The sequence below is a fragment of the Cydia pomonella genome, chromosome 11 (assembly GCF_033807575.1).
Source record: "Cydia pomonella isolate Wapato2018A chromosome 11, ilCydPomo1, whole genome shotgun sequence".
NCBI lineage: Eukaryota > Metazoa > Arthropoda > Insecta > Lepidoptera > Tortricidae > Cydia > Cydia pomonella.
Window position 1 is genome coordinate 17,790,041 of NC_084713.1, and position 14,195 is coordinate 17,804,235.

The following is a 14,195-nucleotide window of genomic DNA, read 5'->3' on the forward strand; positions in this document are numbered from 1 at the left end:
CTGACATCAAAACGATATCCAAATAATGTCATTCTGATGTCAGTGTATGTTCTAATTAGCCTCTTATAGCAATCTCATTCGCCTGCCTACAACTAATCGTAGATTTCCAGGATATTACGCTCAGCAGTTATGTGTCAAAGATATAGTAAATCAAAGTTAATTTAGCTTATCGAATGATAAGGTAATTTTATTAATTGCTATCTACTTATCTCTTAGTATAAAAACTGATTTCATATACCTACATATAACTTAATTACTATCGTTATCATGAGTTATCAATGAGGTTTTTTTTATATCCTTGGCGGTATATATGTAACACATACATATAGAACAATATTATTAACTTTACCTCTGGTATAAATAGCGTATTACTCAAATTTTTACTTTACCTCTTACATTTTTTAATCATTCGAAACCACAAAATATGGTTAACGTTCAATCTAGTATATTTTTTATTGTGAAAATAATAATAATGATTGTTTTTGTATACACATGTTATTGTATGTTTAACATATTTGCTGCAGCGTTTCGATCCGTAGAGCACGTGTTAACTTAATCGCGACTCTTCTGTAGACAACGCAAAGATAATTAAGTCAAAAGCTATTTATTACGCTGATATTTTTTTTTAGTACTTAGGACTCTAATAAGAAAAACAAAACGTGGCGTATATGTACCTGGTTCATTAATTTTTCTACTTGTCCATTAAAATATACCCATATCCATAAAATATACCTTTTTCTGAAATGTGTTTGACTACTTCGACCCACGCAGCAAATATTTATTATTTAAAGCCATATTTAAATAATATTTCAAATGCAGCCAAAAAGTAAAACAATTGTTTTAAAGTTAAGAAAATTTAATAACAATAAAGGGATTCACATTTGGTGAGCGTTAGCTATTAGCTGGATTTCTCCGTCGGTTGTTCAATTGCACAAGTTCGTCGATTACACGCCGAAAGTTGGGATCTCTTGAAAATTCCAAAATCTGAGGCCAAACGAGATAAAACTTTTATTCCAGGGAATTTGGAGGCTAGGCTTCAATTACTTCGTTGTTCATATCTATAACTTGAAGTTTCATGTGTGAATTGATTAAATCTGGCAGTTGGTTACGCCGGTCTCGGGGACGTCGGCAAGTGCGAAGCAGATCATGCTCTTTAGTCGGCTTCGAGCAGCGGTGTGGAGGTCAACATCGATCTGGTCGTTGAAAACGATGGAGGGCACGAAGTCGATGGTGGCCATGGGCTCGGCTGCTGCTGCTTGAGCGGCGGCATCAAGGTGATCTCCTACAGGCGTGGCCACGCAAATGTCGATCGTAACCAGATTCAAACCGGCCGCCGCAGCGCACTCGTAGCTTCTCTGCAGATATGAGGGATATGGGGTAGAGAATTCGCAACGCATGTAGTCCATCTGAGCTTGCTGGTTACCCTTCAGTTGGTCGAGCACGCAGCGATGGAGACGGTTGGCGAAACAGTCGTTGGGTCCAAACTGGCAGGTTTGGGTACCATTTGCATTCTGGACTGTTCGTCCCCATGGCACGAATTCAATGTCCAAGAATTCCTTGTATTCTTCGTAGGCATCTGATAGCTGATTGGTGATAAAATTGACAGTGTCACCGCATCCTGAAGTCGTGCCAGTTGTTATTTTGATCCTTCCGTTAACAGCTTCTAGTTGAGCATTTGCTAGAGCCAGCAAAGACAAAAGGAGCAAACTGTATGTAACGGCCATTTTGGTGTGCTGTATGCGATTGATGTACACCGACTGCTTAATTTTATACGTTATTACACTAATGGAATGCAAAGATAAACATCTTGATAAATTTTTTGAGTGAACAAATATCCGATATAATGATAAAAGTATAATTACAGAAAGATAACGGGAAATAGTGTCATAGCTTCAGTAAATAGGAAAGTAGATAATCGCAAAAGCGTACTAGGGCACCGAAAACACCCGGCATGCGGCGTTGGAGAGTGCAAAGTACGCCACGTACGTCGGGCTTCGCCTGGATTTTATTTCCGATGAGGGCGTCGAAGGCGCAGAGCACTGTGCGTTGGACTTCACCTGACTGTTATTATATCAGAGGACGTAGGCGCCGGGCTTCCCCAAATCCTTTCGTACGAGGGCGTCGCAGCTGCAGAGCAGCTGTGAAGTGGAGTTCTACATGGATCTGGTCATTGAACACGATAGATGGCATGAAGTTGAGTCGTAGGCTCGAAATGAGAGCTGCCTCTTGAGCGGCGGTATCAAGGTGATCATTTTTTTTTGTACTATGTCGGTGGCAAACAAGCATACGGCCCGCCTGATGGTAAGCAGTATCCGTAGCCTATGTACGCCTGCAACTCCAGAGGAGTTACATGCGCGTTGCCGACCCGAACCCCCTCCCACCCCTCGTTGAGCTCTGGCAACCTTACTTACCGGCAGGAACACAACACTGTGAGTAGGGTCTAGTGTTATTTGGCTGCGATTTTCTGTAAGGTGGAGGGACTTCCCTAGTTGGGCTCTGCTCTAGATCTGGAATGACATCCGCTGCGCTGTGCCCTACCACACAGAGCGAGATGACATTCACAATGCCCATACCTCTCTTGTGGACGTAGTTTAAGGACGTACCCGGGTCCAGGTTGATCTCCTACAGGCGTGGCCACGCAAACATCAATTGTAACCAGATTCAAACAGGCCACCGCAGCGCACTCATAGCTCCTTTGCGATTATGAGAAATATGGGGCGAGATTCACAACGCATGAAGCCTGCTGGTTATCCTTCAGCTGGTCGAGTACGCAGCGGTGAAGCTGGTTGGCAAAGTAGTCGTTGGGTCCAAACTGGCAATTTGAAGTATCGTCGTTCTGGACGGTTCTTCCCCATGGCACGAACTCAATATCCAAGAACTCCTTGTACTCTTCATACGCATCTACTAACTGATTGGTGATGAAATTTATAGTGTATGCGCATGCTGATGTCGTGCCAGTTGTTATATTGATCCTCCCGTGGACGGCTTATATACGGAATGCATAATTTTAAACGTTGTTACACTAATTCGATATTAAGAATAACATTGTGATTTAGTTTTTTGATTGTGAATACATATGTTAAAAACATACTTACAGAAAGATAGCAATTTAGTGTAACTATTAGTTATTACTAATTACTGTGATTCCCCCCTCGGCACATTCTTTTTTAAAAATCTAACCTTTTAATAATAGTGTACAAATGTATACCCCAGATCTTGAGATTAATTTCGTATCTACTAAGTTCTTATTGGTTCATCAAACTCAAATTCTTACTTAAATATAGTCGGCATCGTGTTTGGAACAATCGTAACGAGTGTCTGAACACGAAGGCTAGAAGCACCCTCTTTTATCTCATTTCTCAGTACAAGTCTTGAGGGTCGTTGAGAGTTCAAAGCGAATTTCGTCTGGTTTGGATGACCGGGCACGCCGATGGATCCGTCAATAGACAGCGTTTGGGTATGTATTTATTAGGTTAACAAGGTAATTTACCTTATATATCCTGTATTTTTTTATCGTCAATTACCTATATAAAAGTTTTAAATATATATATAAACAATACAGCATAAATACTGTCTTCCTCGCTATTTAAAGAATAATGTATAAACAGTAGGTCTTATGTGCTGAAATATTTTTAAAACATTTGTGTATTTTTACAGCGTACAACGCAGTTATGAGCTGCATTAAAATTGGATTGGTCTCCGTTCAATCCTCTCTTCGATTAACAGAGACAGCGGAAAAGAACAAAAAAATATTATCAAAATAGGGTATGATATCCATGAGAAGGTTATATAAATTTGACGTCTAGCGGAACAAGAAATACACCGGTGCGTGTCGCTCGCGCCAAGACATGCACTAACAAGTAGGCACGAGCGTAACGCACGCGCGAATAGCCACAAAATGACATCATTTTAACTAAAACAATTCAATTGCGCCGCGAAATAATAATGTGCTGGTCAATCAGTGCTAACCGGTTATACTTACTTGCGTATTTTTTGCATGCAATTAATGTTTCCATACTCTCACTGTCCCACTGCTGGGCACAGGCCTCCTCTCATGCGCGAGAGGGCTCGGGCTATAGTTCTCACGCTAGCCCAATGCGGATTGGAGACTTCACATACACCTTTGAATTTCTTCGCAGATGTATGAGATGTACTGCGAAAATAAATACGCAAATAAATACGTGGTGTTGTGGCCTGTAACAGGACCAAAAAATTTAACTGTAGGCTGTATTTCTCAAACTGGCCAACATTTTTTCCGCGACTCTTAAAAATAACTTGTGGTTGATATTCAATAACGCGAAATGCGAATTATTGTTACGTTTAAAGCGTGACAAGCAACTTCAATTGCACTGATGACAGCGTACATGGAAAGTAATATTTAATTTGTATGAAACATTTTCATATTTTTTAAAAGTTATTGAACAAAAGTGTCATCGTTTGAGAAGAGTTCAGGAGATGATTCCTCGCATGGCGGTCTGATGTCCGACCATGTCTTCAGGACTTATGAGATATGTTATAGGCGACTAACTCCTTTAGCTCCGAAGACCGCTTAGAGACCGCTGCTGTGAGGCCCCAAGGACTTCCCTTGGCAGCACACAATTAAGATGTTTTTGTGTAGATTTACTAGTCCTGTAGTAGTGAGCGGGCAGTATTGATCGCGCGGCTAGACGATCCACGCCCGGGACCAGACTTCTTCAATTATTCAGAGCCTACTTCCGCGGTGCGCTCGTTTGTTACTCTGCAGAGTGCGAGATGTGATGGAATGTAAGGGTGGGAATTATTTTTGGTGGATCGGAGGCAACTTTGCTCCGATATTTATTATTTAGTTATATATATAGCCTATGGTCCTGGGTTCGAATCCCGGTAAGGGCATCTGGGGGCAGAGTAGTGCCTCCGCCAAGACGAGCCAAGCAAAGCGCAAGGGCACTGCGTACCTTTTCTCGAAGCGCTTCGTCATTTTTTTGAACCTTCATTACTTGGGTTTGGATTATACGAGCTACACAAAATTCTCGGGATATGATGTCATTAAACATAAAAAGTTTCAGTTGCTTAGTTGTTTAAGTCTTATACTTTAAATTTTATTTATATCTAAAAAAACGATTTTGTCCCTCACTCACTGATGATCATCAAAATTCTAAGGTATATCCTGGAGTCCTAGAGAGCTGAAATTTGGTATGTATAGGTAAGCTAGTATTAGTATAAAAACAAAAAAAATATCTAAAAATTGGACCTTTTACCCCATAATTCCTTAAACTAGGGGATGAAAATTTGTATGAGACTTCCGTAAATTTTGATGACAGACGTCTCAAAATTGATATGGGAACTCCTTATTATTAATAATATAATACATATTTTAAGATTTTTAGTAAATCACCCTCTAATTTTTAATTCTAATCCCAAACATATATATGTATACATATTTTTTTTACTATTTCCAATTATTTAAATGTATTTCCTGTTGTTCACATGTAATATTTTAAGAATATTATCAATAAATGTAGTTTGGAGCTACGTCAACCTGTGTAAGTCAGTTGACGGTAAATTTAATCGTTTTCGATAAACTTTAGCCATCTTGGCTAGGCCCCCTGTACTCACTCGATCACCAAAGGAGTCATCATATCCTCATTAAATTCAGTCAAGAACTAAGATATCTTCAAGACAGTCTCTAAAATGAACAGATATTTTTAAACATTTTAAACAAGAAAAACAATTTGACTGAGATGATTCGCAGATCGCGATAAATTATGATCAAGTCTCAAAATTCAGCAATAAAATGCCACGTGGCGGCCGTTTATTGCCAAGAATGAAAATTTAATTGCGATATTTTGTCTAATTTAAGACGGGGGTGGATGGGGTTTGTTTTTGGTTAACAGGAAATTTAAAATTTCAATTTCTTTTTATGATGCATCTCATTGTAAGTAGGGAAGGCAGGTTGTAGTCTTTTATGTTTGTAAAATTATATTTTTGTGCTGTACATAGTACAATAATAATGGAATTAATTGATTGAAATAATAGGACCATATACTTGATCCGACTTCAGCGCTTATAGAGTAAATAAATACCTAAGACCATAGGTAAATAAATATTATTTAAAAAAACCCTTATGGAATATTGCAGTATATTGGATATAAAAAAAGGAAAGCCCTGGAGGTCCTAGCGAAAAATGACATACGAAATGCGAGCTTTAAGTAAGAGAATACCAAAGACCGTGTGAATTTGAGGAAAAACAGCTCGAAATCGGATCCTGGCATCAACAGGCGATATAACAGGGGCAATCATTAAGACAATTTGTTTTGTATTGTCTGTTTTATGTTAACCTGTTTATTTGCAATAAAGTAACATACATACAAACATACAATAAGGTAACGGTAAAAAGGTGTTTAAGTATATTTTGCATTATTTTGACTGTTCATTATATGTATTTACCCTGCTGTCATCTGCTGTCACACGGCTGTCACAAAAACTGTGACACTGTGTTGTGTGTATAATTTATAACTTTAATTGGTAAAAGTGCACTTACTTAACATAAATGAGAATGAGCGAAGCTGAAAGAAATCTCAAATCAATATCAAATGAAGATCAGTTTTTTAAAGTTACAATGTCGCTCCAGGCTGCCATTAAACTTGGCTATCTACAACTCTGTCGCATTTAATAACATTTTTTACTAACGACAGAACTTATTCCAGTGAATTTCAGTCTAGGCATTATATTCCAATTGTTAACCAAGCTCACGTTATTCGAACAAAGAGATGAACCAGCATAACCCCACCCTTAGCTTAATAATAGCTATGCATTCATTATGAAGGCGCTTATGCTGGTGTTCCTGTGTGCTTGACTTGACTATGCCAGGTTAGTAGTCGGAATGAAACCCTAGGAACTGATAAAACTTCGTCGGGCATCAATGCGACGGCCGGTCTGAATTTCTCGTCCGCAGATTCTTATCGACTGAACTCGAGCGGCCATTTCTTATAATTAAAAAAAAGTTTGATACGTCTGCCATGTTGCCTTGGGGCTGACGGGAAAGTAATTTGTTAAATTTTTGTGATTAGAATTTTTGAAGTATCTATTGTTTTTCTAAATTATGGCACAAATAAAGTTTTATTTTACCTACTTGTCCTTGAACATCAGATATCTATATTCACCGGCGTCATTTAACTATTAATAACACAATAAAAAAATACGAATTTGCTATGACGGCTGAGCGGTGATCATGGGTGCTTCCAATGAAAACGAATCGTTGGAAGCTCCAGTCCGATCCCGGCCCGGCCTGACGTGAGTCATCATTTATTTGCTTAAATAAGCATTGTCTGAATAATTATTGTCATAATAGTTTAAAAAAATCTCGATTATATTTATACTCGAGCTTACAAATAATTTTCACAATCCTAAATGGTTCCCCGAGGCGATACTTACTAAATAAAGTAAGTAATTATTGAAAGTCCTTGCAAACGCAACTGTGTCTGCTAACTGTCCGTTGTAAAGATTATAAATAGTTTTTCTTAACGTACCTATTAGTTGTTAAGGCGGTTATTGACATGGATTAAATTATAATTTGAATTTCTCAAGAAATTCACTCCTAAACAATAATACCGAAAGGGCAATAAAATACAAGGAACTTAAAGAAGGGTCATGGAGTTTATCAGTTTCAAATTAGTTTAACATTTTAATATTAAATCGAATTATCTTAGTAGAAATGTTAGTCTGTTACGCCTTTCTCTTGTGAAAACATTCGTTGTTTATGTTTATGTCTAATCCATTCATCCAAAAACTGAATTCTAGGGTTCAAGTGAAAAGTCAACCACCCCGTTTACAACTTTTAAATTGATTCAGTTATCAACCCCTGTTTTATTAAAGTTTAAATATGCTGGAAATTTTGTTCTGCGAACAAAATGGCAGGCAAAATTTGAAATTATAGTCTTCAATTTAACAATAACATAGGTACTTTTAGTCATACAATCTGACACAAAGTTAATTAACGTATCCCTAGATAGTATGATTTTATAGTTGTTTAGACTTAAGTGGAGGACCCACGGGAAATCGCCTGTTCATACAAACGTAGTCCTCATTTTCCTCCCTGGATATTAAGATTATTGAAAATATGTTGGCTTAATTTGTTGTATATCAACCATAGATATGCTTCTACGATTGTTTTTTTTCGAATTTTAATTACTATAAGAGTTAAAAGCGTTAAGAATTTGTATGAAATCTGTTTTGCGCTCCAAATTTTTACAATAATCAAAAAATCTAAAAAAGTCAAACGTAGAGGCATAGCTAATAGTATAGTTAATATACATCAAATTATGTAAAAATATTTTCCATAATGTGGATATTGACATTATGGAAAATATGTCATTGTCAAGAGAGGAAAATGGGGACTACGTTTGTATGGAGAAGCGGCCGTCCCATTTCCCATTAATACAATTTAATATATTAAAAAAAGGGACTCATTGACGAATAAAAAATGTATTCCATGTCTTTTAAAGAGCAAACAAATACAGTTTAATTCACGCACCAAATTTTGTGGTAATATGACATTCCTGTTCTTTCATTCACTGCCAAAGATACGTATGATTGTTCATTTTGAACTGGAAATGAGCTGAGAAAGAACAAAGTGACCAATATTTCTACGATTTCTTGTCAATGCATTCCTTATCTACATAGAGATCTAAGGAGGTGGCAGATGTAATTTACAAAGTGCTGGGAGTCTATCATCTCGTGTATTTTATGGTTGTGTGTTAAGAGCAAGATAAAAAGGCCAATATTTACAGAAAAAAGTAATCCGTTTTTATTAGAAAACGTGCCCGTGTGTAACTATCGTATTAGACGCTTAAGTTTAACCTATTTGCAACACCATATTCCAGAATAAAACTGAATATATTTTGTTAAAGCTCATACCTAGAAGACTAAACTACTCGTACTATAGATTATGTCATTCACGATGACGCGAGCCGTGTATTGTCATGTTACGTCATCGTGGATGTCACGAACTATACTATACTAATTGAATTTTCCAAGTTTAATAAGGCAACTTTCTGAATCCTTGAAGCAAATTTGGTCCTCTGGATAATAAAAATGTTGCATCAAACTTGATCTACGCGACTCAGAAAAATTAGGTTGTGACAGAAAATTTTATAAGCTATAAATCGTATTCCCGGCAGAGGTGGTGAAAAAGGGAAGCGCAAACGATGAAACCGTCGAATCATTATTGGGTATTTTAAATTCGTAATTAGACACAAATTTAGATAATATGTAGCATATAAATTCATAGTAAAATTTAAAATTAACGGTAAAAAGACAGTTGTGAAAATTGACTAAAACGTTGTCCAAAGCTGGGTCAGAAGACAGCTACGAAAATCGGAGGTAGAGAGGACTTTATTTTATATTTTCATAGTCGTAATGCTGCAGTTGCAGAATTTATGGCTATAAATAGGAATACTTATGACAAAAGAGATAGAGGTCGGTCTAATGCAAATTATACAGATTTTTTTTATCTATTGATGGATTTTTATCTTTTGCGTTGTTGTGTATGTTAGTCAAAAGGAATACAAAGATTAATTCTGCCATAGGAAATATTTTATTCAGAAAACACCGTCTTTTTATGGCTGGTACACCTTTGACTATCTATATAGTATAATATTCACAGAAGCTAATAAAGGAAAATGACTTAAACTGATAAGCAAGATCTTCAGTCGTAGCAGAATAACAGCGAAGAGAGAATGTGAAAATGGTTTTATTGTTCGAATTCAAATATGATTGAAATGTCCTGGGAAGAAAACGCTGTCATTTAATGCGATTTATTAAATGATTGTGATTTCCCGACAGAGCGATAAAATAACGGTCGAATGCCCTCAATATTGCAGATGGGCTGTTTAACAGACATAAAGTTATTTTATAAAGTGTTTGTATACCTGTGCTAAAGTTTTATTCAGTTTTTCCTTGCGCAAGATCGCAGGGAGACTGTTAAAGTATTCATAAGGAATGGAACTTGGCCGGTTAACTTAGTTCAAAACTTGGAACATACGACGCGCTGCTTGGCTAGGTATGCTGGGATTTTGGTTCAATGGAGATTCTTGATAAATTATATAGTTATGGCTCTTTAAGTATTTTATTTGTTGGCGTTTGCTAAGGTTTATTCTATCCGCTTAAATCCACCGGAGAAAAAAAAAACTACGTACTATGTACCTAAATTCCACTTTTACGATTTAGTAGGTAACTACGTGTGGCGAAAGTTATTACCCAATTCCGAAACCACCAGTTTAAGTTAAAATTTAATGTTTTAGCCGTTAAAGTAAAATTTTCATTTTTAATCATTAAGTTTATTCTAAATAATTTACCAAAAATGTATATTTTGATCATGGTTTTTGGAACGTAGGAAAGTGGGTTAAATTGTTCCCTGAGAAAATTAAATAAATATTCGAAATTACGATAACTCTGCGAACTATGCATTTATTAAAAGTTTATTTAAAGAAATAGTTACCGTTTTAATAACTGTTACCTTATAAGGTACCTTTGCATGAGTTGCGTTCCCGCGCGCGAGTCCATAGGTACTTGAAGTCGCGCTATAGATGTATGAAGTCGCGCGCGAGAACGCAACTCGTGCAAGCAGGTTTGGAACATTTGATATGGTAGATTATTTTTAAGTAAAACTTAATAAGTTATTTTACTAGTGCCTACCAATATTTACACTAAAACACATCTTCCACGTATCTACATAATACTATATCAACATTCAGATTTATATGAAATAGAGGTAAGTGTTACAGCATACGATTTTGCCTCAATTTTCCGTGCCAATGGCCCTCGGGCTTGGGTGCGGCGGAGCTATTGCCAATAAGCAATATCTTCCAGTCGGGTGGGTTGCGAACGAGAATCTGCTAATTAGGGACATGGGAACCGATCAAAAGAGGGCCTTTGATGCGAAGCTGAAAAGGTGACAACCGTTCGAGTTAGCCGAGCGGGCGATATCGATATTTTGGGAGTGGGAGTAAGGTAGTGATATAAAACTATGAGGTGCACGAAATCTTCCGTTAGGTATTTGAAGTGTAATGACGCCGTTATCGAGAGGAAATTTTCACAAATAACTTGCGAGGTCCTGGGTGCTAAACCCGGTAAGGACATTTATTTGTGGGTTTATTATTTATGTTATATTCAGGGTCATTCAGGAGACGTGAGCACGATCAACACAGCTCATTCGGTAAATTGTAAACAACTATTTTGTGCCAGTATTAGTGAAACTCAGTTTATTTTTGTTGTGTCCAAAACAGATTTTAATTATTTACGACATGCATGTTTGCCGAAACGACCGGTTGGGCGACCAATGATCCGTTTTAAGAATAGTGCAAAACGAGACATGTTGTCCTTCCGGATCAATCCCACCGACTGGGAAAATTTGGCTGAAGACCGCAACCACTGGAGGAAGACCCTGGGTGAGGGAGTGGCTGCACACGATGAAGCATGGTTTAACCTTCTTCACATTAGGCGTGAACTGAGACACCAGCGCGCTGATCTCCCACCATCACCGAGCATGACATTCTCCTGCCCGCTATGCGGTCGCGGCTGCCGCTCTCGCATCGGACTTACTAGCCATTTGCGTAAGTGTCGCAACCTTATGGACGCTGTTTAATTCCACCATATTATTGATTTTAAAGACCAATGATGAAGATGTTTGATCTCATCTAAAATAACTATTTTATTTAAATGTTGGAAAACATTCAATTTACTCAACGTCAAAAATATTCAATGTTTCCCATCTCACCGCAGCGTCTTCTACATAATGCGGTATAAGTGAAAATATTCTAAGCGCGTCATCGCATCACTATTCAGTAGTGCAGAGAAAAATATCACCTTCTAGAAGAACGTTGTATGTGTTAGAACACTCCATAGTGTCTTGTGGCGTTTAGAAGTGCTGAATGTCGGACAGTAGCGCTGTAGGTCGATCGATTTCAATAAGCGATAAATTCCGCATGAGCGGACGAACGTTTGCGGCCATCAAAGAGCTTTATTCTCATCGTTTAGCAAAGCAATCTTATGCAAACCAGTGAAAAGGTGATCTCCTAGTGTACGAAGTAGTTACTAATGTAAAGGTTATACTAAGACAGGTTTATGTAAGGGGATGAAGCGGTGTGAATATGCAGACTTGCGGGGTTCAAGGGTTAATAGCGGATTGTAAGCGAACGATTTGGAATAATTATGTGTAATTAGATTAGGAATGGAATGGAACGTATAGAATAGCAAGCAGTGAAATATATCGAATATAAAGAAAGCTACCTTGTGTTACAAAGAACTTGATGTTAAAATGTGAAAATAGTTAACCATTGCAGGCTTCTAATACGTCTTTTATGAAATTAGGTAACGAAGGTTGCATATATGACGACAAAAAATAGGTAAATTACTAATTGATAGTTCAGCATTGTTTATTGTCACATGTTTATTTTTCCATTCTAACTTTATATTCAATTCAACTTTTTGTGACAAAATTTGGCAGTTCGCTGGCAATATTGCACGTCACACAAATATGGGGATGGCTGGGTGTTTAATGTTCAATATAATTATTTTAAAAAAACTACCTATCATACACTTGCCATAATGTCATTTCATATATTATTACTTGTTATATTGTAATTATTATTATACGTTGATTTTCTTATATTATGATATAATCTAAACCTTAATTGATATACTTAGTGCCTATTTTTAAATCAATTGTTAACATATTTGTATAACGGCTTTGTTGTAGTTCAATTTAATATAACAACATACTTTATACAACCAAAAACATTATTTTCTATATGCCATTGCAGTCCTTAACTAACCTAACCCACATTTTGCTAGATATTCGTTATCCCCAAAGGTCACTGTTCTAACCTAACCTAACCCACTTGAGACTTACATAAAATTATATAATGTCACTAGTTAGAACAAATATGTTTGAAAGAATGTAATAATTATACCATTACCATTATCTATGTCGTTGATTACTCGTAGGTAATAAAGTAGTATGCCTTTTATTAAGTTGTTAAAAAATAAAAGTGACGATATAGGAAAATTAATTATGAAAAACTTAGTGCACCCGGTATGGCTATATGCCCAGTTATAGTAAAGTCACCTGATATCATCATAATTTTGATGAAGTTAATATAAATCTTGAAATACTCAACTTATTTATTGAGCGCGCGTATTTTGGAAGGCTACTGTTTTCAATAATGATATCCGCCCACAATATACAAATCTGATATTATAGATTTATTTCAATGATCAAAAAAATTAAATACTTATGCATTGGAAACTTTATGTCAATGGAATAAGGTGAATAATTGAATACACAGAAACTCATTCACAGAAGGGATCAAAGAGTTGGAATGTATGGATTGTTAAAGCAATAATGGGCTGAGTTTTCTTGAAATTTGTTACAGTTTTGGTAAATATTTCTGTATTATTGATGAGATTTGGAGTTGAATTGCGGCCAAAGGAACGTTAAATATTGGAGTATCAATTAAATGTTAATTTAATTTGATGGTTATACTTATACCTAACTCAAAATAGTTTAAGACTTTTTTTCATTTCAATCCCGGAAATATTACCACATTATCGCTACAATCATCAAACGGCAATATTATTTTAAGGACTGTAAAGTTACGGTCACGTCCAAAAAAGGTAGATACGGACGATAAAGTGACAAATTATGTATACACCTTAATATATGGGCAACAAGTTAAGTATACTTACATAATACGGGTCCATATTGGGTTGCATAAAAGTTTAAGTCATATCTTTGATACGCATAATAACTTGTGTCATAATCATCATTGCGCATACAAATAAAAAGTCATATTGTATTGTGTAATACATTTTAAGCCATAATATTTGGTGACATATATAGCAGTTGTCATATATTTTTGTGCATACCTAACGAACCTAACGAAAAAATTATGACATAACTCATTTATGACAAAAACCCAGTTATGCTCTGGAAAAATTCTGACTAAAGATTTTTATGCCTTACATGTTTATTCATAAAGTGTTATTACAATTAAAAATAAGACAAAAGTTGTTATGCGACCAGAGGGAGTCCCACATAATACATATTGTTGCGAATTTGTTCGTATCGATATTTTTGGACGTGATATAGTTCATATCAAAGATATTATATTTTATTTACATCATTAGAGATCGTTATAGTTTATCTTATATAGGAC

At 36.3% G+C, this 14,195-nt stretch overlaps 1 protein-coding gene across 1 annotated transcript; it reads right to left on the bottom strand.

Annotated features, from left to right (window-relative positions):
• Positions 1-983: 983 nt before the first annotated feature.
• Positions 984-1,773, bottom strand: LOC133523035 (GILT-like protein 1). The gene has a single exon (XM_061858542.1). It carries the CDS (start codon positions 1,722-1,724, stop codon positions 1,089-1,091), a length of 636 nt encoding a protein of 211 aa, XP_061714526.1. The 5' UTR covers positions 1,725-1,773; the 3' UTR covers positions 984-1,088.
• Between the last annotated feature and the right edge of the window lie 12,422 nt (positions 1,774-14,195).

Bases quoted from the DNA above. Each gene is read 5' to 3' on its own strand.
- LOC133523035 (XM_061858542.1), bottom strand. From the start codon at position 1,724: ATGGCCGTTACATACAGTTTGCTCCTTTTGTCTTTGCTGGCTCTAGCA.